This window comes from Balaenoptera borealis (assembly GCF_965194805.1).
Source record: "Balaenoptera borealis genome assembly, chromosome: 10".
In the NCBI taxonomy this organism is placed as follows: Eukaryota; Metazoa; Chordata; class Mammalia; order Artiodactyla; family Balaenopteridae; genus Balaenoptera; species Balaenoptera borealis.
Genome location: NC_138874.1, coordinates 63,635,800 through 63,658,710, shown reverse-complemented (window position 1 = coordinate 63,658,710; position 22,911 = coordinate 63,635,800). Strand labels below are relative to the sequence as shown.

The 22,911-nt window shown below is 55.9% G+C and overlaps 1 protein-coding gene across 4 annotated transcripts in view; it reads right to left on the bottom strand.

Annotated features, from left to right (window-relative positions):
• The window catches only part of ZMIZ1 (zinc finger MIZ-type containing 1), a 233,614-nt gene that overhangs the window by 84,088 nt on the left and 126,615 nt on the right, over window positions 1–22,911 (bottom strand). For all 4 annotated transcript variants that reach the window (XM_082408761.1, XM_082408764.1, XM_082408763.1 and 1 more), the window contains exons 6-7: window positions 17,145–17,258; window positions 9,782–9,887 (exon numbers count right to left, since the gene is read on the bottom strand). In XM_082408761.1, coding sequence (XP_082264887.1) covers window positions 9,782–9,887; window positions 17,145–17,258 — 220 coding nt within the window. The remainder of the gene's footprint in view (window positions 1–9,781; window positions 9,888–17,144; window positions 17,259–22,911) is intronic.

Here is a 22,911-nt window from a genome sequence, read left to right as displayed (position 1 = left end):
AGGAATTTGTAAGGTCATGGCTTGCAATGCTTGCTCTGAAAGTTCCATAACCACCTCGCCCACTTTCTGCCAAGTCCCTGCTCCATGTCACTCTCACACCGTCGAATCCCCTGAAATCCCTCCTCTGGGGGTGAGAAAGCTAAGCTCCAGCTTAAAACCAAAGCTCTGGCTTCCTTAATCCTCTTACCTGGCCCTTTCCTCTGCAGAATTAATTGCTGCCCATGGCTTTATTAACTTCTCGGGTGGTCATGGCATCTTCAGGGCACCCTGGGGCAGTGGGGACTGTTTTGGCAGGTCCTCTGTCCCAGATGCACCTTTGGGCCGGACGGTGGAAGGCAGCGCTCTGGCTGCAACGTGGCAACACCTTGGTGCCTGAATGGCGATAACCCCGTGGCCCTGCATCACCCCAGAGGCTGTGCATCTCCTTGGGGACACCTGCAGAGAAGCAAGGATAGCCAGAGCTCTGGCCCCACTTCCGCGCCTGCGAGGCCACCTTCTCACCCCTCAGAACCTCAGTCTCTTCCTCTTTAAATGGGAAAAAGCCCGCCGTGGGGATCTCACAGGGCCGGACAAGAAAGGCCGTGTAAAGGGCTGTGTCTGTGTGTAGGACTACTGTCATTTCTCACCCCCAGAATGGGAGCATTCATTGATTTCAAACCCGAAGAGCAGGGACTGTGTGTGGTGCATTTATATGTGTTTGTAGCCCCCGTGCTTGGCACGGAGTGGGCCTGGCACAAGACGCTTGTCGTTCCTTGCCCTGAAAATTTCTGTTTAGTATTTTTTATTTTGAGAGGCATTCCCACGCCCAGGACTTCATTATTCTTCCTGCAGCCACGAAGGTAGAGAAATGGTATGGATGCGTTGGACTGGGGAAGAAATTGATGCTGGGGGTGGTGGTGTTGGCGGGGCATGGCCTGCCCAGGGGAGGTGGAGGTGGAGGTGGAGGTGGAGGGTGGTACCCAGCCCCCATGGCTTTGTCCAGGGCTGTCCTCTTTGTCTGGAGCACCCTCAAGTGTGGACAAAGGGATGTGGCCCCCAAGATGGCTTAAGGTGGTCACGGGACCTGGTGAGAAAACCACTGCCATGTCAGCTCTCTTCCCATGTTTGGGATGTTGCTAGTTCAAGGGGGGGAGGGGCAGCTTCCCAAATCCCGGGGGCTCCCTTTTTAACTAGCGGAGCGCCGGCCCAGGCTGTACCGTGCAGCAGGCACCTGGGGCTACACCTGGATGCAGGGCCTGCTCTTCACTGTCTTTATTTGGACAGTTAGCATCTAAATGTGGCAAGGGGGGCTGGTCTGCCAGGTATGGTGGCCAGAGAGAGAAGACAGAAAGTTTCCTTCTCAAATTCCTCTCTTGAAGTCAAAATAAGTAAGCATCCATATGGAGAATACAATCAGAAGACTACGGCGGGGAGGGGGTGGGGATGAGGATGGGATGCAGGTGACGGAAATTGGGTGCCTTGTTGGCACTGTGGATGCCTCATCACACACCCTCTGCTTACCACGGGCACCGTGGCTCTTCCTGGCATCTCCGCCAAGGTGAGTGCTGGAGGGTGCATCCACACCCCGACCCCAAGGAGCCCCCAGCCAATAATGGATGGCAGCTGCTGGATGAACACCTCCTTGTCCCGGCCTCTTAGGCGGACTGCGGGGCGCGCTCTACTCTGTCTCCAGGAGCCCCCCACAGCAGGCACAGTGCTTCACACCACACTTCTCTCCCTCCTCCTCCCCTTCCGCATCTCATTTCTCTGCTTCTCTACTGGTGCTTTCTGGGCTCCTCCTAAATAAATCGCTTGCACTGGAATCTTCATTGCGGGGTCTGCATCTGGGGAAACCCAAACTCAGACACACATCATCTGACTGAGGTGCCTCCAGTGGCCTCTCCTTCCTCTATTGCCTCACAGACTCCCGTCCCAATCATGTGTGTGGAGTCCCAGCTGGGACTCCGGACTGGAGTTGTGAGGGTCCAGGTAAGACAAGCAGCCCCATCTTGAGAAGGCTCTGCACGGCCTGTCAGGGTCCCGGCCCCCAGGCCCCCCCTTGCCATGAGCCAATGCCCTCATCCCCCCACCCCCTCTCCTTCTGGACAGGCCCGGAAAGCAGATCTCCACCGGCTGGGCCTCAGGCAGCCGTGTCCTTGCACACCCTGGCTCTGTGGGGGGGGGCCAGCGATGAGCTAATCCCACAGAAGAGAAGGAGGCAGGAAGAATAGCCTCCCCAGCGAGCAGGGGCCTGCCCCTTAGGCCCTCGGGAAGCAGAGGGCTGTGCTGGGGAAACTGCTGAGCCAGCCCAAAGACCAGGGCGCTCTCGCCTCCCCCCACCCCTGCCAACTCCAGCCAGACTCCAGAGGGACCCATGGCGACCATCGACCATTCTGACCAAGACAGAATCCATGCTCCCTGCAGAAAATATGGGAAATAAAGAGTCAGCTACCTCCCCCCATCCAGATAGATCCATGATTTCTAAGCTGACATTTTGGTATATTCCCTTCTGTTTTCTGTTTCCTCTGCCTAACCAAATGTATATTTTGTTTTTGCACCTGGTCGAGGTCATACTGAGCATGACATTTTGTTACCCTTCTAAAAAGAAATTAATATTATGTCATGAGTATTTCCGGATGGTAATCATTCTTAGGGGACCTCACTTTTAATGGCTACTGAAATACTCAGTTCCCTTTTCCAGGGCCTTGAAGCTATTTCCAAATCTGCCTTCTCTCATTCTTCCGTGGCACTGCCCCCCTCCTCACTGTTCACTCTGGACACCCCAGGGACCACCGCACACCCCTCCCCCCAATTCCTTAGCCTGGGAACGCTGTGTCCACAAACCCTCTGTCACGTGAGTTCCTCCCCACTGTTCTTTTTCTCCAAGAGCAGAGTGACCGGGCCTCAGCCCTCAGGGAGCTGGGGGAGGGGAGGGAGCCAGGGGCCACTGGCCCAGGACGACCCACCCCACCTGCTCACACACGGTCACTCAGAAGAGGGACAGCTCCCTGTGCTCCAGATCTGATCACGTGGAGGTCCAAGTCCTGCTTCCAGCCCTGGAAGTCATGTACCTGGTCTGTCCCGTCCCTGTTAGAGCCTCAGTTTCCTCCTCTACAAAATGGGTGTGCTGATAAGAGCCCCAGTGGCCTCGCTCACAGCAGTGACTCGACGGAAGGTGAGTGATAAACAGGTTTTGTCCTTTAAACAGAGCTGACCGCGAGTCAGTTCCCAGGGGCTGGGTGATGAAATCCAGAGCCCTTTCCTGAGCAGGACCTGACCTGGAGTGCAGAGGCGGCCAAGCAGGAGGAAGGAAGCCAAGTCCCTCCCTCACATCCCAGCTCTGCTGAGCTCAGATGTGGCGGTGGGGGCTGGTGTCCAGGAGGAAGTCTGTCCCCGGCCTCGACAAGGCGCGCAGCCGGGCGGCCTGGCATTTCAAGGGCGAGGGCCCACCAGCCGCTTTTTCTGGGGGGAGCCAGCAAGCGTTAACAAATCCCCCTGTAATTTGCACCCACCAATCCTGCCTGCTCACTGGGCGGCTGCGAGCCGTTTTTCACGCAGAGCTGCGCACATCTTTGTCTTAGAGAGACAGATCTGGCAGGGTGTCCCTGAATGAGGCCATTTTTCCTCCCCGGTGATGGTGACGGGAAGGCGGCTGCATGCTCCGGGGTGGGCAGAGGCAGAGGGGGTGGAGAGAGGCCATGGGGGAGGCGTGAAGGTAGAGATAGGAGCTGGGACGCCAAGAGAGGCCAGGAATGTGACCACCACCATGGGGGTCTGAGAGCCCCCCATTCAGCTAGGTGGGAGCAAGACGGATTGTTTTCAACGACAGAGGAAAATGGTTTATGACCTGCCTTCTCCTGCTTAAGGAGTCCTGGGTGTGAGTGATGAAATGACCTGGCTGGCCTCTGAGGTCTGTGCCCCATCCCAATCCTCCGATGGAGGCAGGACCCTTGCCACTGGTCCCCGGGGTTGGGTCCGTCTCTGAGCCTCAGGGCTGCTTCACAAGTTGCTGCAGAAGCTCCCCTGGGATCGAGGGCTTCCAAGAAGGACCAAGCTTCTCCCGAGCCCCTCCTGAGTGGATCACAGGCCACAGACCGGGAGGGGCAGAGCAGGGGCCCCATCACATTCCTGATTCTTCACCTCCCAGGCTGGCCGGGGGCCCAGGGCATGCCTCAGTCCCTTCCTGTGGTCTGCTGTCAGCTCCTCTGGGGGCTGTCAGCACACTGGAGAAACCAGACCGGGCAGATGTTTGTCAACACAAAGCAAGTGATCCACTTTGCTTGGGTTTCCACTCCTGGGCCCGGGGCTCAGGCTGCTGTGTTGGGATGTGAGCGTGTGTGTAGAAAAGAGGTAAGAAACACACATGTCCACAGGGCCCAGCCGGTTTCCAAATTCAGGAAATGCTTGGGGTGTGAGACAACTCGGGAAGCACGGCACTTATCCGAGGGGTCCGCCACCACCCAGTCCGCGCCGGGCTGGGACCAAGGTTCCCATTCACAGGAAGCCAGGCATTTGACTGGACGGTGCAATCTTCCAAAGAGCAAATGTTGGCAACTAATATGCATTTTTAAGAACTGCTGAACAGTCGGACCTCAGCTGTCTGCAGGTCACATCCAGCCCACAGGCAGGTCATTGACAACTGCCCTCCGCTTGTCCCTAAGAAGGCTGGCCTCCTCTTCCTCAGAGCTTTCAGGGGCTGCCTCTTCAGCCCTGACCTCTCTCCTGAGTTCTCTGGTCCCTTCTCCAAATGCCTACTGGTCGCCTCTCCCAGGATGACCCCGGGATGCTCTGGCACCTCCCAGACCTGCGGCTCTCTCCACATCTTCCACTCTGCCAGCAGCCCCATGCCTCCCACCTCTCAGAGGGAGCCCAGAGTCATCATTCAGGGAGGCAAGAGGGGCGTGAGGACGGGCAGCGGGCAACCCAGGCTCTTGTCTGGGCTCTGCCCCGCCTCACTGTAACCTGGGGCAGGTCCCCCTTTCTCTGGGCCCTGGGCTCCCCATCCCCTGGGTTCTGACATTCCCTATTCTATTATTTTAACCCGCCTCTGGGCTGTTCACAGGGGCAACCAAAGGGACAGAGTCATTCAAGCGTGGACAGGAGCAGAGGCACACAGAGGGCTCTTGGGGACCTTGGACATGGTAACTGCCTGGTGCTTGGTGCCCATGAAGCCAGCAGGCGTGGGCCTCTTGGTGCCAGGGAGGCTGACATTTCAGCACTGCCTGCCAAATTGCCGAGAGCAGGCAGGCAGCGACCGGGGGGCGGTGGGGGGGCCTGCCGTGGCCTGGAGGGGGGACAAGGGGAGGTGCAAGGCAGGTGACCTTCTGGACTGAGGCAGAGGAGGGAGCCGCTGGCCCCCCAGGACCTTCCCAACGCGGAGGATGCTGTCGTGCGTGCTCGTGTGCGCGTGCTCCCGTGTGCGAGCACACAGGCTAAAGGCTGCACCAGAACAAAGAGCTGGGGGCTGGGTATCAGAGGGGCCCACGTGGGGACGCCTGACTTGGCTGTTTGCTGCAGTGTCTGCTCTGCGCTCACGCTCCGTCTCTCTCCCTCTCTCTCTCTCTCCCTCTCTCTCACACACACACACACACACCCTCCGCACAGCACTGCCCCCAGGCCTGAGCTCCTGCTCCAGAGCCCACCAATGCTGGCGCGCACAGCCCAGCCCAGCGCACCGCCATCTCTCCTGACAAAGCACCGCTCTGCTCCTCGCTGCATGAGCTCATCCCACCGGCCCTCTGGCCCTAGCCTGGCCTCCTGACAAGAGAGACAGACAGGGAGATAGAGTGGGAGAAGGGGTGGGGGAGGCAGAAGGAGAGACACACTCGCACACGCACACACGCACACGCACGCACACACACACAGAGACATGTTCACCGCCACATATACACGCGCACACACATCACAACACAGGGAGAAAGTCAGAGGCAGCAGGAAAGGGAAGGACAGACAGAGACAGACATATAGCATCAGAGACACTCAGAGAGAAAGGAGAGGGAAGGACTGGGAGGGTAAAAACTGCATTAGCCAGTGAGGCAGAGTGGGAACCCAGACGGAGACAGGAAGACGGGAGGGCGGAGAGGCTGCAGGAGCTCTGGGGACAGAGCATGTTCTAGAACTGCAGAAGCCTGGCTGGGGGAGGCCCAGGTGGGCCCAGTAGTGGCCGGTGTGGCCACTGCACACACACAACTGACAACACAGGGGCTCTCCCAGCTGTACCCAGAGGTGGGGTTAGGCAGGTCATGCACCCACCCACAGAGCCTCAGGGAAAGAGAGGGTGGGAAACAGCCTCACTAAGGCAGAAAGGGCCTTAGAGAGGTAGGGAACCATGTTGGGAAAAAGACAGACAGAAGTAGAGAAGGAAGGCCAGAAAGTAATATTGACTCGGCACCCACCGTGCGCCAGGTATTAGCTGGGCCCCTCACTTCCACGCCTGGGGCATTTCATTTAATCCTCCCAGGCAGCCTGTGGGATTGGCATATAATCCTTCTTTACAGATGAGGCCACAGCTCTGGGAGGTGGGCAATGTGGAGAAGATGGGGGCCAGTGCTGGAGTCGCTTCTGGAATCTGGGGTCACTGCTGTGTTCTCTGTGGTCTCCACCCCTCTCATGGTCAAGCCTGCCCCCCGCGGACCCTTTATCCCAACCAACGAAACCAGGAGCTGAAGCCTTCCCCGTCAGACTGGTGCCCCGCCTTCCCAAAAGACGGGCCAAGCAGGGGGATGACCGGGACCCTGAGAGCCTTGAGGCTCATACTTCTCAAGAGGGCAGGTGGCCTGGGAAATGTGGTTAGTCATGGCTCTTGGGGCTGACCTGGGTTTGACTCCTGATAAGTGAATTCAAGTAACAGCTAAGCCACAGGCCCTGTTGGGCCTCAGTGTTCTCAGCTGCAGAATGGGTATACGAGAACGCACCTCGTGGGCCTAGGGCCTATCATGTGACTAGATAGACATATGCATGGGAAAGGGCTCTCTAGACTGTAAAGAGCGGTGCACAACCGGGGGTACAGATGGGGAAGGAACAAATCCCTTGTCTCAGGAGAAGAAGTGATGCTGGAAATACCACTTAGAGGAGGGCAGGGCCATGCTAGAGAGATCTGAGTGAAGCAAAGAGCACTTCCAAATGGAGTAGCTTCTCAGATCCTGGCCCAGGTGATCAGAGGCCTCCTAAATCTTGGTCCCCAACTGGCCCCAGAGTCAGCAATGATGCAGTGGGCACAGCTTTAGGCCTGGATTCAGGAGGCCAGTACTTCAAGTCTCTCAGCTCTATCATTTACGAGCTGTGTGACAGCAGGCAAGTCACAAGACCTCTCTGAGCTTCAATTTCCTCATCCATAGATGTAGAAAATATTCTATGTCTCACAGAGCTGGGCATTGAAGCAAAATATGGTAGAGCACCCACAACGTACTAGCAGGGGTATGAGAGACCCTTGAGGGAGGGGCTACACATGGACCTGGGGAGCAGCTGGGGTTTCTGGGACAGCCCATTCTCCTGTTTTCCTTCTACCCCTCTGGCCACGATCTCCCTGTCTTGGTTTTGCCTTTTACATATCCCTTGGAGTCATCCCTTTGTCTCCACTCCACTCCACAGGAAGTGGAACCTTCCTGGTCCAGCCACCATCATCCTCATCCTGACATCCCAGCAATCTGCCAACTGGCTCCCTCCATCCACACCGGCCTCCCCTGGTCAATCTATTCTTTTGCAGCTTGAGCGATCTTTGCAAAATTAGAATTTAGCCACGTTCCCGTTACTCTTAGGACAACCTTCAAGACAGGCCCTGTGTGTCTAACTGCTGCTGACTTCTGCCCCAGGGCTCTGGAACCACTGGCCTTCCTTTAGTTCTTATTAAAAAAAGCCATGCTTGCTTCTACCTCAGGGCCTTTGCATAGGCTGTTCCCTTTACCTGGTCAATCCTTCCTCCTTTTCTTCCCCTACTCAACTCTTACTTGACCTTTGGGTCTCAGGGAAGACTTTCCCCACTCCCAGGTGGTCTCGTGGCATCCCTGAGACCGTTCCTTCATGGCCCTTATCACAGCTTGAATTTACGCACACAGTCACACATACAGCTGTGAGTTTTTTGCATGTCTTTTTTTTAAAAATTGAAGTATAGTTGATTTACAATGTTGTGTTAGTTTCTGGTGTACGGCAAACAGCTGTGATTATCTGGTCGATGATTTTCTCTCCCTCTAGACCAGGCATCAGGAAACTATCCTATCATCTACTTTCCTAAGTAAGGCTTTCTTGGAACTAGCCACACTTATTTGTTTACATATTGTCTATGGCTGCTTTCGTATTGCCTGCAAGGTCTAAACTATTTACGATCTGGCCCTTTACAAAGAAAGTTTGCCGATCCCTGCTCTGGACGGTACGTTTCCCGAGGTAAGACCACATCTGTTTTACCCCTCAGCACAACCCAGCCCCAGCCAGATGCCTGCAGAGAGCAGGCACTAAACAGCGATATGGATGTATATGCTTCTTGGATAAGCAGCAATTTTTACCTTGTCAAAATTGTATTGACTTAAGTTATTATTAAAACTGCAGATTCCATCAGGAACAGACGTCTCTTATGAGATTCCAAGACCACTTTCTGGCAAGCAGTTCAATACAATAGCGATAGCCCAACACAGGCTGGCACGTCAGGGATCTCAGAGCAGCTATTGGCTAATGAGACCTTCACCACCTTTTATAAGTGACCTGCCATCCACGTGCATGGACCGTCGTAAACACAGCAAAGCACAAACCCGCGTTCAAGCGATTGTGGGCTGTGCAGACTGATGAAAACCCATCATGAGATGTCCTTTAAACGTTTGCATTAAGCTGTTTCTAGATACACTCCAAAGCACTGATGGACGAATTCAGAGAAAACGTCTGTTTTATTGTTATACAGAGGAAATAACTGACTTTTTTCTTTTTCAGTGAATTGTTCAGACTCCATAAAGAACGTTAACAACATCTAGACACTGCTCAGTACTGACCCCGGCAACGTAGGTCTCATTGCCATTCCTGCCTTCCCAAGGAGATAAACTGAGGCTCAGAGGCCACACACTCAGCAAGTGACAGGGCTGGGTTGTCCAGGTCTGTTCAAGTAAAAGCTTACACAGCTTCCTCTGCTTTTAAGCAAGGTAATGAGGATGGAGGGACAGGTAAAGCTGCACCTTTAGTGTGCTTAAAGCTCTCACAGACAGAATGCTGCCTGGCACCTTCTGTGGCCTCTGTTTACTATAGAGTCAGGAGGTCCCGTGCCGGGACAGAGTTGCAATGGAGAATACTACACAGAGCAGTGTTTTAGAATCCTGAATGTACTGATTCATTTTTATTTTAATTTGTGTTTTATTTTAAATAAAAAAAATTTTGAATGAATACAGTGAGCCTCAGGGTTAAGGATGCTGATTCTGGAGTATAGGCCTGGGCTTAAATCCCAGCTCTGCCACTTCTTAGCTGTGTGACCTGGGGAAATCTCTGCAGCTTCTCTGAGCCTCAGTTTCCTGGGCTGTAAAATGGAGATGATCACAGCACTTATACCAAGGGGTCACTGTGGTGATGGAATGAGATGATGTGCATCTCCCTTTAAGCCTGTTTTTGGGGTGTGGTGTGCCCCGGGCCCCTTGCTGGCCCTGAGATGAGGGACAGGCCCTACTTCTGGGCTCAAGAGGCCAGCAGGTGAGCTGCTGCTACTCGGGGGCTCACGTCATACCTGGACCAACCGAGGCGCCAGCCAACAGGGGTGGTGACAGCCTTGGGTTCAAGTCCAGTGCCCCACCCCCCTCCCGACGATACCGTGGAGCCCCCAGCCGTCACCTACCGGCAGACTTTGGAGTGAACTTGTCTCGGTTTGCAGCACACACAGCCAGCAGTCTGTAGCCGAGGTCCAGGTCGAATCCTTGCTGAGCTGCCACCCGGCTGACCACCTGCCAGCAAGATGGGGAGGAAGGGCAGGGGTGAGTCACCTTCCACGTCAGGCCTCTGAATCCAGAGTGGCAGATGTGCCCATTTCACAGGTGAGGCGGGCAGGCTAAGGCAGGTCCCCAATGTCAGGCGGAGCTGGGACTCAAACTGCCTCGTTCAGTCACTCAGCAAACACTGATAAGCACCTCCTCCATGCCAGGCCCTGGGATCCCGGGCCCTGCCCTCAGGTGTTTCCAGTCCAGAGGTAGGCCTGACCCCAAATCCCAGGCCCTACCACTTTCAAATATGGCCCCATTCTAGGCGTTGGCGGGGGGATGCTGTACTACCGCGTTTTGCGTGGCCCCAGGCCAGGGTCTCTGCTCCCCCAGTGCAGCTCTTCACCCCCCCACCCAAGGAAGTCTCCCACACCTCCCACCTCTCCCCCATCCCTCACTGAGCTCCAGCAGCCACCACTGCGGGGCACTCGCTATCATCACTACTCCAAGCACGGTCCCCACCCAGCGGCATCGGTCCCTCCTGAGTCAGTATCTGCACCTGGGGAGAAGCCCTGATTTAGGACTCACCACTTCCCAGGAGCTCCAGCTTGGAGCTGCCCAACGGACAGCTTAGAATTCCCCAGATGGACATGCCTGGTGCTCCCCAGTTCCGTGCCAAGCGCCCTGCAGCCTCTCAGACCCTAGTCCCCAAACTGCAGGGCTGTCATGCTCAGCCTGGGGTCTGTCTCCAGCGCCAAGCGCTGGCTTTGCACACGGGAGGCACCTATAAGAGCGCAGGCTGTGCATTCAGACCGGAGGTCCCACCCATCTCCTTGTGAACCTCAGACGTGTGGGCTGGAAGTGGGAGAAGCCAGGGGGTGGGGGGCAGTGAGGGACAGGACGCTCCTGGGGCCCCATGAACGGTTCCGCAGGCTCACACCTGCCCGTTTCCCAGGTGTCCCGCCAGCCAGACCTGCTCCCTCCTGCCTGGCTTCCTCATTAATAGCAGCCAAATTAGGTTTCCTTATTAAGAAGAAAGGACCTTGGAAAATGGAGTCGTTTCAGGAAGCAGCTGGGGCGGCTATGGCTGACTGGGAAAGGAGTGCTCCCAGATGTGGGGCTCATTCTTCTGAGAAAGGGAAGGCTCCGTCATCGAGCCCTAGAGACCACCTGCTGCAGAGGCACTCGGAGGTCCTCAGAGGGCCGAGGCTGCCATGGGTTTTCGCCCGGCCCCTGCAGCCATTAGAACAGTTCCCCATTATATGCTTTATATTTTAGGGGTTCATTACAAGGGCTCTAGAGCTACAAAGTGTGGGAAAACTACTTATCTAGGCCAACCACCTCATTTACCATATATGGACACTTGAGGCCCACAGAGAGTATCTGCCCCTGTACTGCAGTTCTTATGCACCCCGTCCACTCCCTCTTGCACCGTCCACCACACGCACGCCACGTTCCAGAGTCACTGAGCCATCCCAGGGCCGGGGCTTCTTCACTGTTAGTCTCACTGTCCAAGAAGAAAAACCAAGGCCCCTAATTCTTTATGGCCTGTTGAGTATTTCAGTTCTGGAGACAGACACTGTACATCGGGGAGAAGGGTTCCGGAAGGGTCACTTCAGCTCAGATGTTGACTATGGTGCCCTCACTGGTAGGAGAGCCTGGGGGTGGATGCGAGTGAGCACAGGCAGTTTGTTTGGACTTTTGCATCAGTGAGACTGCTGTTTGTGGGCTATGTTGACACAGCGGTGTGGTAAGAATGCTCGCTCCCAGGTACGAGGGCTAAGTAAATGTTTCCTTCCTAAGCAGTGAGGTGCCAAATGCTCACAACAGTTCCACGAAGTGTTATTACTATCTCTGTTTTACAGATGAGGAGACAGAGGATGAATATCAGCCTGAGGTTACAACGCTTGTTTGTGAGAGAGCTAGGATGCGATGCCAGGCAGTGAGGCTGCAAAGGCTGGGCTCTTTCCATGAGAGGACTTCTTTTTCAGCCCACAAAGGGTTAAGGCCATAACTCCCAACCTGCCTGGAGAACCCTCAGGCTCTGGGTTGAGGGCAGAAAGGCAAAGGTCCTTCTGTTTGGCCAATACTGGCTAATCCTGTTGCTCTGGTTCCGAGAAAAAAGAAAGACAGAAACTAGCTATATTGAGCAAGAGGGGCCTGGGACTGGTTCTAAGGGCTCTCCTGCAGGCCTGGAAGTATCTGTCACCAAGTGCCCCGAGCCCAGTGTTCAGAAGGGTCATTGGTTCCAACGGTCTCCTTTTACCAAGACAGAGAGGGTAGGGCCTGGCTGAAGGTCACACAGCACAGGTGTGGCAGAGCAGGCTAAGCTGGACCCTGTGATTCTATAGTACCTGGTGCAGCCCCTGGCTTCCCCTGGCCCAGTCTAAGGACCCCCGGAAGGTCCGTTGAGGTGAGTCTGATTGACTGTTGTGGGGAGGGCGGGCTCAGCTGAGCAGCCTCCTGTCGTGTTTCAGAGAGGCCTTCTCCCACCCCAATGGGCGTAAAGACCCCTCAGTGAAGACCCCTCCCCCACAAAGGCCTGCGGTGAGCGGCCGCAGAGCTGCTGCCCTCTGCTGGCTGCCTGGGTCCAGCCAGCTCGGCTTGGCCCAGCCCTCGAGGTGCTCCTAAGGCTGACCGGTGGAGCCTGGCTGGCTGAGACCCAGACCCTGGGGCCCTGTAGGTCAGGGAGTCCAGCCCCTCATGCCACAGAGAGGGAAACTGAAGTCCAGAGGCAAGAGAGGGGGCATATTCAAAGGCATGTGACAGTTACGTTAGTCCCATAAAGGGAGTGTGTTGTCTTGAAAAGCAGTGAGCCTCCGGGCTTCTGCTCCCAGCTGGTGGCTGGACTCTGACTTTCTATGAGGCAGTCAGGGGAACTGGCCTGTGCTCCAATCCTGCTCCATCCTATACTGTGCAACCTAAGGCAAGTTACTTAACCTCTCTGAGCCTCAGGTTCCTCTTCTGTAAAGGTACAAGGATGTCTCTCATTTCCAAGGTTGTGTGTGATGGGCTCTGCCAGTTCCATGTGTCCCAGTTCTGTCTCATGGCTATACCCTAAGCCCCTCAGGGCAGAGCCCTCATTTCCTACTTTGCTACCATTCTCAATACTGGGGTGGACAGGTATTTGTGGCCACTGCTGCTGCAGCTCTGGAGTCAGGCATGAGACGGAGTTCTGGATCTGCCAATTATTCGTTGTTGTATCTCACCCAGGTGATTTAACCTCTCTGGGCCTCAGTTTCCTCATCTGTGGAATGGGCACAAAATCTCCTCCTTGCAAGGATGACAGCCAGGACCAGGCACACAGCTCAGTGAATGCTGTCTGTGAACATACACCTGTGGCTTCAGCAGTGAACACTCTGAGGCTGTGGGGAATTCCTCCCTGGAGAGACGGGGAGGGCACTGCTGCTGTGCTAACTGGTTTCTGTCTCCCTTTCCCACCTCCTCTCGTACCCGTCTCCCCTCTCCTATGCTCTGGCCGCCTCAGCCTTCTTTCTGTTCCTCGAGCAGATCAAGCATGTTCCACCTCAGGGGAGGAAGGAGGAGCAAGTCCAGAGAGGCCTGACTTTGAGGGGGACCCCCAGAGAGGGGGCTCAGCCCTGCTGCTAAGGGAGGGGCCAGGGAAGAACCTGGTCCTGAAGAGGAAGTAGTGCCCATGCTGATGCCCCTTGGGAGGGGCCGTGGGGCTCCTGCACTTCTGCATCCTGGCGTCAGAGGGCATGAAGGAGAGAGTGGGGCAGGGGGCTGCCAGCGTCCCAAGGCTCTTCATCCCAGGGCCTGGCCCTGGTGTGGCAAAAATGTGTCCATTTACTGCCCAAGGCTAAGTAGTTTTTAATTTTTTTTTTTTAATTTTTATTTATTTATGACTGTGTTGAGTCCTCGTTTCTGTGCGACGGCTTTCTCTAGTTGTGGCAAGTGGGGGCCACTCTTCATCGCGGTGCGCGGGCCTCTCACTATCGCGGCCTCTCTTGTTGCGGAGCACAGGCTCCAGACGCGCAGGCTCAGTAATTGTGGCTCACGGGCCCAGTTGCTCCGCGGCACGTGGGATCTTCCCAGACCAGGGCTCGAACCCGTGTCCCCTGCATTGGCAGGCAGATTCTCAACCACTGCGCCACCAGGGAAGCCCAGTTTTTAATTTATATTCTCCAAGTAAGCCGGATCCAGAGGAATTTGTTTCCAGAGGTCACCCAGGGGATGAGAGCAACCTGGAGGGCTCAGGCTGCCCCCTGAATGGGAAGCGGTGCGAGTGCGTGCGTGTGTGTGTGTGTGTGTGTGTGTGTGTGTGTGTTGTGGAGCGGGATGTGGGGTACTCGGCAGCCTCGCGCTGCCTAGGCCCCTTGGAATCTCTCACCTGTCCCATCTCATCCCTCCCCATGGGTCACGGCTGCAGCTAAGGATGCCCAGGGGGATGGGAGGACTGGCAGCTAGCAGGGCCCTGGGGGTCCTGGGGGGTCAGTGGTACCAGCCTGGGACTGCAGCAAGCTGCTCCCCTTCTCTGTTGCCTTATTTGTAAAATAGCATTGATAAGCCTTTCCCTGTCCCCTTGCAGGGTCTTCATAAGGATGCAAGGAGACAGTGCCAGGAAAATGCTGTGGGCACCAAGGGCGTCTTCTATGACCCCCCCCGCCCCCCAACCTTTTCTGTTGCTGGTTCTATTGTGCTTCGAGTGACAGTCAGACTCAGGTCTCTACGGCTGTGGCCAGTGGGCCAAAGTCCCCTTTCTGGCTAAGTGGCAGGTCGGGGGTTCGGGTAGGGGGGGCAGAGCTGGCCATTCAACCAAGTGTATGCCTTAAACTGGGGTGCAGAGCTGGCACTGGGCTTTTGTCTACACAGTTTCCTGTGGTCTCATCCCCTGCCAGTCAGATCCTACAGTTTTCCTTGGGCTCCCTCCTCCAGGAAGACCTCCAGAATCCCTCCATCCTACCCTCCAAGGATGCTCCCCTTCAGAGCTCACGTCCTCACACAAATCACATCCCATCCCTCATCTGCTTAAGACCCTTCAAGGCCTCCCCATTGCCCTTCAAATCATCTCCAAACTCTTCTCACTTAGCTTGCAGGCTCTGTGTTAGTTGGTTTCTGCTTCCCCCTTCGACCTCATCTTGTACCCCTCTCCCTCTCCTGTGCTCCAGACATCTGAGACTTCTGTCTGTTCCTTGAACAAATCAAGCCTTGGGGCCTTTGCACTAGCAGTTCCCTCTGCCTGGAGCACCCTTCTCTCTCATCGTCCCCTGGCTGACTCCTTTTTGCTATTCAGGTCTCGGCTGGAGGTCACCTCCACCAAGACCTTTCCTGACCACCACCCTGACCCCTCTTACAGGGCGCTGGGTTACATCCTTACTTACTCCTTACGTGTTTAGCGTCTGCCTCCCCATTGGAAGGTAAGCTGTTTGAGAGAGGCCCATTGTGCTCGCTGCACTCCCCTGGGGGGCCCCTGTGCAGGATCTGCCCACAGCAGGGACTTGGTGAGTGTTTGTTGAATGAATAGATGAACGACAGTGCTGGGGCAGGGCCAGTTTCTAGTCATCTCCTGTCCACCTGCCCAGCCAGCCTGGCCAGGGCCATTGTTGGATTCAGCCTCAGGTCCCCACCTCCTAGGCAGGGCCAGGCTTGGGGTGGGGTGCTGGGGGAGCGTGGCAGCCCCCCCACCCCCTTCACTTACGGCTACCAGCAGCTGGGATGGGAGTAACATCTGTCCCTGCCCGCAGGGCTTAGCCTGACCCAGGATCCCCACAAAGAGGATTAAGGGAGCTGGGTGAAGGAGGGGGAGCTCAGGGGGCTGGAGGATAAGGAGGGTTGGGCAGTGCAGGCTGCCGCCTGATTTGGCCCAGTGGCCCTGAGGGAGCCAGATGGTGTCAGCTTCGGACAAATGGAGGAGCCCAGGGAGGGTCTTGGCTGCATCCCTGCTTTGCATCCCTAATGGCCAGAAATATCCCCTCTAGAGGCAGACGGGTCTTGACTTGAATCTCAGGTCCACTTCTAACTGGCTGTGTGAACTTGGGAAGTCAGTCACAACATCTCAGTTTCCTTCTCTATGAAATGGGGAAGAAGGCAGGACCAGACTTCTCTGAGGATACAGTGAAAAGGCATATCCAGTGGGCCAAGCTCAGTGTCAGGCACAGAAGAGGTGTTTTGCAGGGATGGCCTTTCACCTCTCTTCTGTCTGGAGGTTTTCAGAAAACATGGTGCCCTTGAATTTTACTTACTGTTCCCGCCTAACCAGGCATAAGTCTTGGCCTCTCCTCTCCAAGCCTTGGGGTAGCTGGGCTCCTCGGCAATCTGTTTACCCACGTTCCCTTTAAAGCAGACTCAGGACCCTCTGAGCAGCTGTCCTCACTGGCCGCAGAGGTGCCCTCACACTTATGGATATAGGCCACGTGGCTGGGGACAAGCATAAGCTTTGAGCCCCTTCCATGTGTCTGTCAGCCGGCAAGCTCCGAAGCTTGGCAAATGATACCGCTAGCTCTGGGCCTGGCCTCTGCCCAGCTTGTATCCTAGACCTTTACCAAGCTGAGTTAATTTCAGTTCCCTGGGTTCTGTTGCACATCTGGGCCTTGGTGTGTGCCATTCCATGTGCCTAGAATGCTCTCGCTATCCTCAGCTGCTTGTGCAGATGTATCAAACTCCTGCAGATGTAGAAGTGGCTCCTTTTCTCAGTTTTCTGCAACCTGCCCACCACCCGGGCCAATAACACTTCCCTTCTCTATGCTGCCTCCATTTTGTACACAATCTTCTCAACCGTCTCTTTCCACATCTGTCTCCCCCCTAAAGAGGGAATCAGGCTTGGCAAGGTCTTACTCATCTTCAGTTTCCCAGGACTTAGCAGAGGGGATTGTGCATGATAAAAGAGGGATCAATCAGTGTTCATTTGGATGGATGGATGGATGAATGTAATAGGAGCTCAATAAACGCTTACATGAATGGATAGATGGATGGCTGACTATAAAAAGAGCTCAAAAGATGTTTACCTAAGTGAATGAATGAATGACTGGATAAAAGGAGGGCTGAAAACCCTTCAAGAGTCTCTCTGCTTTACTTATGATGGAACATTTACTCCCATCAGACTTGGAACTCTTCAAGGTAGGATCTGTGTCTTTCTCATCAAGTGTAAAGAACCCACTTAACCCGAGGACTCTGTCTCCCCATCAGACCAGGTTCCCTGCGGGTGTATGTGTGTCAGGGGTACACACAGAAGGGCCCTCCCCTCCAGCAGCAGCCTGGACCGGCGCACTAGTCCCTAGCCATCCTCCCTGGGCGCAGGCACAGGCGGGGCGAGTGCAGACTCACCGTCAAACAGCCCATCAGGCTCTGCTCAAAGGGCCGCTGGAAGGCCCGCGGGTCTCCGCACCAGTCCAGCAGCTCCGTGGCAGCATTGTGGAAGTTGGCAGGGTTCTGTAAGTGCTGTGGGAGAGGGAAAGGAGAGGCAGCATGAGGCTCCAGGAGTGAGGCCAGCACGCGTTAGTGTGAGAGAGTCTGGGGCCGCAAAGACCCCAGGCATCCCTGGGGAGGAGACACACAGAAAGGGGCAGGCCAGGAGTAACGAGTTTTCTCAAACTCCTTCTCATCCACCTTCCCTCTGCATCTCCGAGCCCAGCCCAGTTCCTGGTGGCATGGGGATTAGCGGCCCCATTGCAAAGATAGAAAAACCAGGGTCTAGAAAAGGGCACTAATATTAGATATTAAAATGTCTTCTGGATGCTGGCAGTGGGGTAGGAAACCCTGTGGGCTTCAGGAGGGTGGCATGTGGCTCCCATCCCTGGGGCTGCTGGCTCTCCCTGAGTCAGGACAGACTGGCCCTGGAGATTCCTCCTTGATAAGCACCCACCCCCACCCCTGCCCCAGTAACCACCACCACATGCTGCCTGCTCCGGCTTCAGCAAGCCCTGCCACAGCCAAATAGCCAGAGCAGGGGCGTCAGAAAGAGGCCTCCAGGCCACACCCAGCCGGGAAGGTGCACTCAAGCACACTGTGCCCAGGTTACTGTCACACCGTGGTCAGGTGTATGTGACTTAGCCACCCCTGTTCCCCAAACCCAGATTTCCTGGGCTCAGTCTGGCTCAGCTCGGGGGTGCAGGCCCCGCCCAGTTACGGGGTCTGAGTTAACAGAGAATGAATTCTGGTGCCAAGGTCTCTAGATCCTGCTTCAGAGCCAGGCCACGGGGCTGACAGGGGTGGAGGGTTGCTTCCACAGCTACCCCTTCCTTCCTTAACACTTATCCATGTCTTCCCAGGCCAGGCCGAACTAGGCACTGAGTCCAGGGTCATGAAGCAGGTTGGGGCCGAGCTGGGACTCCAGGGCTGGGTGTGACCGCCTGTGGGTCCTCCATCAGGACACCTAGAAGGTGTCCACAGGGGTTGGAGTGTAAGCCAGCTGCAAAGGGGATGGTGGTACCTTCTGGGATCCCTGTGTCCTCGGTGCTGGGAGAGACTGGGAACAGCAGCTGTCCCCAGGGCAGTGGCTCTCTCCCAACTTGCAGTGAGAGTCTGCCTCAGAGCCAAGGCAGGGAGGGGTCTTAGGAGCTGCCAGGTCCCAGAATTGGGAGGCGAGCCAAATGTGCTGGGGGAGCCCCTGTGGGGCCGGCGCCCTGGAGTCACACTGCCTTCATCCACAACTATCTAATGACCTAGGGCATCCCCTCCCCTCTCTGAGCCTCAGTCACCCCACCTGTAAAATGGGGATGGCAGATCACGGCTTGGTGGTGGGAATTTTTGTCTTGCTTAGGGTTCCATCACTGCTATTACGACGTGGTTTGTGAAAGGCAAGATTTAAAAGTGGATGGAGGAAAGAGAACTGAATTGGAGTATCCTCCCTCTGTGGGAGCAAAGGGAGAGAGAGAGATGAAGGAAAGAAAGAGGGCAAGCGTGCAGCAACACAGCCCTCCGTTATGGGGCCACGGTGAGGATTAAACAAGATGAGGCTTATATGGCCCCTGGCAGAGCGCCTGGCGCGTGGGATGCTCCCACGTGGGGCTGCCCTTGGCCCCGACTCTGTCTCCCAAAGGCTCCGCTGTGCACTCGGCAGCTCCCGCCCTAGCCCCACACACGGCTCTTTCTGCAAAGACAGAGCTCCCTGCGCGTGGTCTTCCTGTGGAAGACAGGAGGACTTCCACGGCTAGAAGCAGACCCTTTGAGAGGGCAGCACTGGGCCCTCGCCTCTGCCTCCTGTGCCCCCTCTAAAACCTGCCCCCTCCAAGGCCACGGGCGGCATCTGGTCTCCACGTGGAAAGCCATGCAAATCGGTTAATTCCCTGCCTAGCAGTCTCCCTCTGCTAACTGAGTTATTCCATTTATTTCCATGATGTCACACCCAATTAGCAGGGTCAGCAACCACCGCCTGGTGCTCTCAGAGTTGCCCACCTACAGCACTCCCACCCTAGGCACACCTCTTTGGGGCTCTGGGCTCCCAGTCTCATGGGCCCAGTTTTGTTCTGGCCCCCAAGCACCCAGCCTCCCATATCGGTCCAGCCCACCTCTGAGCTTCTCCACTCTCGACCCAGCCAGTTCACGTGGCCTTCGGCTTGGGCTATGGGTAGTGACTCGTGGGTGCAACTCATTGGTAGAAAGGACGTCAGGCACCCCATTCAGTAGCTATTGCTCTGTGGCTCTGTGGCCTTGGCCAAACCTCCTGCCCTCTCTGTGCTTTTGTCATCTGTTTAGACTACAAGGTGGCTACGTGATGCAGTGAAATGAACAGGATAGACCTGGACCAAACCCCATCTCGGCCACTGAGTCACACAGCCTGGGTGTGTTCCTAAGCTTCAGATCTCTCATCTGCAAAATGGGGTGGGGACAGCTTGCAGGGCTGCTGCAAAGTTTAGAAACAACATACGTCGTGACATCCTCATTACAGAGTAGGTGTCAGGTAAAGACTGCTATTGCTTGATATGCTAGGACCTCTGTACAGTTTCTTGTTTCTCCTGCAAGCTCCTTGAGAGCAGAATTAGGGCCCCATTCACCTCCAGAACCCCCAAAACTGGCACGAGGCCAAGTCCATGCATTAATGGTTAGTGAGCAGCTAGCTGGCCAAAGGATGGTCCATCTGCAGAGCTGGCCAGCAATCTGGCAGCTTCAGAACGGGTCCCCAGTGGAGGGGCCAGGGCTGGGTGGGCTGAGCTTGGCTACCCTTTGATGATATGGGGATGGGAGCACAGATTTGAATCACAGGCAGAGGCCTCCCTGGCTGTGGCTGTTACTGGATACTAATACCCCGTCCCTCCCCAGGAAGCCTGCCCATCTCTACAATTTCTCAGAAGATCCTCCTGGGCTATATCCACTGGCCACTGAGTCTGTTGGAGCAGGAGTTGGGGACACCGATGCCCAGATTAGGGACTGGCTACCCAGACCAAGTGATGAATGCATTTTATCAGTCCATCTGTGAATCAAATGATCCATCCATCCATCTACCCATCCATCCATCCAAAAATCAATCAATTCATCCATGCATCTATCTACTTGCCCACCAGCCCATTCATCCATTTACTACTTTATCCATCACTCATCCATCCATTCATCTACCTACCTATCTTCCTAACCGTCCAGAACTTATCCAACCACCCACTTATCCATTCATTCATCTATCCATCATCTACATCCACCTACCATCCGCTCACCTAACTGCCTTTCCATTTGTCCATCCATCCACCCATCCATTCATTCCCTTAGCTATTGATCTGTCAGTCCACCCCTCTCTCATTCTTCCCCAACATATCTGGGCCCCACCCTGGCCTGGACTCTGCTGATTTACAGAGGAATACGGCACATCCTCTGCCCCTGAGGAACTCAGCCTGGTGGGAGACCTGATGTATACCTTGCAGGGTATCTTAAGGGAGAAAGAGCAGGATGGGTGAGGTAACTGGGTGCCTAGGAAGCACCAGGGCTCAGAAATGGGAAGTGCAGATACTCAAAAGGGCACCTGGGGTTTGGGGAGGTTGCTGTGCAGGAATTAGCTGATTTGCATGGCTTTGCACGTGTAGCCCAGATAAGCCCGTGGGGACATGAGTAGGGCATGTTGTAGAGGGGGCACTGGTTCTCCCTTTACCTGAGGCTGAGAAAGGAGAAAGACAGCTGAGACAGAGGCCTGGAGGGAAGATGGATAGCTGGGTGCTCGGGGGCTGGCGAGTGCCAGCAGTGGCTAGAACCGGGGTGGGTGGACAGGGAAGGCTGCGCTGTAGAAGTCAGGCAGGACCGAGAGTCGGAGGCTGTGAGGCCCCCGATGGGAGCCACAGCTCCACCGGCCAGAGGTAGGCACAGCCAACACATGCATCATCCTCAGGGCACGCAGACCTTTCTCTTCTAATTAGGATACGGGACATCTGAGAATCAACAGTCTTCAGCCAGCCGCGGTCGCCCTCTGGGGCAGCTGAGGAGCAGACAGACATCAGTGCTGAGCTGTGTCTGCCTGGAAGTGCGGGAGTGGGCGTGGAGGACACAGGGAGCTCTGGATAGCCCGGGAGGGGGGGCATCTGGACAGCCTGCTCACCCTCACTGATGTGCCACTCTCTGGCCCAAACGCAGAGCTCTGTGTGTGTGTGTCTGTGTGTGTGTGTCTGTGTGTGTGTGTCTGTGTGTGTGTGTGCAGGGCAGGCCGGGGGAGGGCAGTGGAGGCGATCCCTGGCTTTTCAGCAGCTCTGGGACCCAATGGCTGGGTGTGCATCACGATGCCCATTTACAGACGACGGGAGATGAAGCGGTGACTTAATCAAGGTCAGGAACCCAGTGAGTGGTGGAACGGGGGCTCAGGTTCGCTGACTGGTAAATCTGAGTCCTGTGTGCCATGCTTCAAGAGGGCTGCTCCTGGGTGGGCTTCTGCCCCCGCTGGATCCCTGGGAGGCCCAGGGACTAAAGGGCACCCTGATTCCCGCAGGGAATCAGACGCAGAGAGAAAAGTCAAGTTGTGAGCAGGTTTTAGGGGGAGCTGTTTGCCCAGCACACAGAGGGCTCTGGCATAGGGGCTTGACTGTATGATTGGGGGTGGAGCCATTGACAGCTGATCCCTCATGGGCGGAAGAAACTGGGTCAAAGGCAGAGCTGGGAGACAGCCCCGAAGAGCCTAGAGGCGGAGGAGAAGGAGGAGAAGGAGGAGGAGGGAAGGGCAGGGGAGGAGGAGCCCATCGTCTGGTTTCTATTCTGTGACGGGGAACAGAGGCGCAACTGGCGTTTGGGAGAGCTTTTCGGGGGAGTTCAATCTGTAACAAGTCTTCTTCAATTTCCTCTCCTCAGACCAGGCCCAGGCTTCTGAGATTGCTCTGTGTGATGCTAATGGGACGGCACATATCCCTCGTTCCTGCCGACTAGCCTCAGCTCCACTGGGCCCTGGTGTTCGGTGGGGAGGGGGCATGCTGGGTGGGGGTGGGACTGTGAGCTCTGCCCCTGCCTCCCCCGGGGTCCTGAGGCCAGAGGGCTACGCTGGCTACCCGAGCTGCCAGCTAAGCCCGCCTAAGCCAGGGGCCTCGCCACAGCTGTCCCCTCCCTGTGACTGAGACACTGAGGACAAGAGCCCCCGCCACAGTGAGCTGATCACCTGCCACGTGCCAGCCTGGGCTACGTGCTCCGCCCACAATGTCCTCAGAGCATCCTACGAGGTCGGCCTTATTGGACCCACTTCGCGGGGGAAACTGAGGCTCAGAGAAACAGAGGGACAGGCCTGAGATTGTACTGTGGGTGCGTACGTGGAGGAGTGAGGATTTGGGTTCAGGTCGGTTTGATGCCAAAGCCTCTGCCCCTTCCGCCACATCTGTTCCTTCCTGGAGTAAAACAACACCGGAGCCTGTGCAGGGACACTGCTGCCCTGGGCTGCAGGGAGGCTGAGCCCAGAGGGTGGCCGCATCACTCCTGGTCGCCACTGGGGGGCATCTGCCTGCCCAAGCGTAACCAGGCTTCTTAAAGTGGGGACCTCTGAGCCCACCGTGAACAATCCAGACAGGGTACTGGCAGGCGAATCGCGTCTTAAGCTTGGTGTGAGCGCAGGCAGGAGGGGGAACTTGTACCCTCTGGGACGAGGCCCTCCTGGCACCAGTGGGGCTGGACTGTGTGACTTTGGGTGACTCCCTTCCCC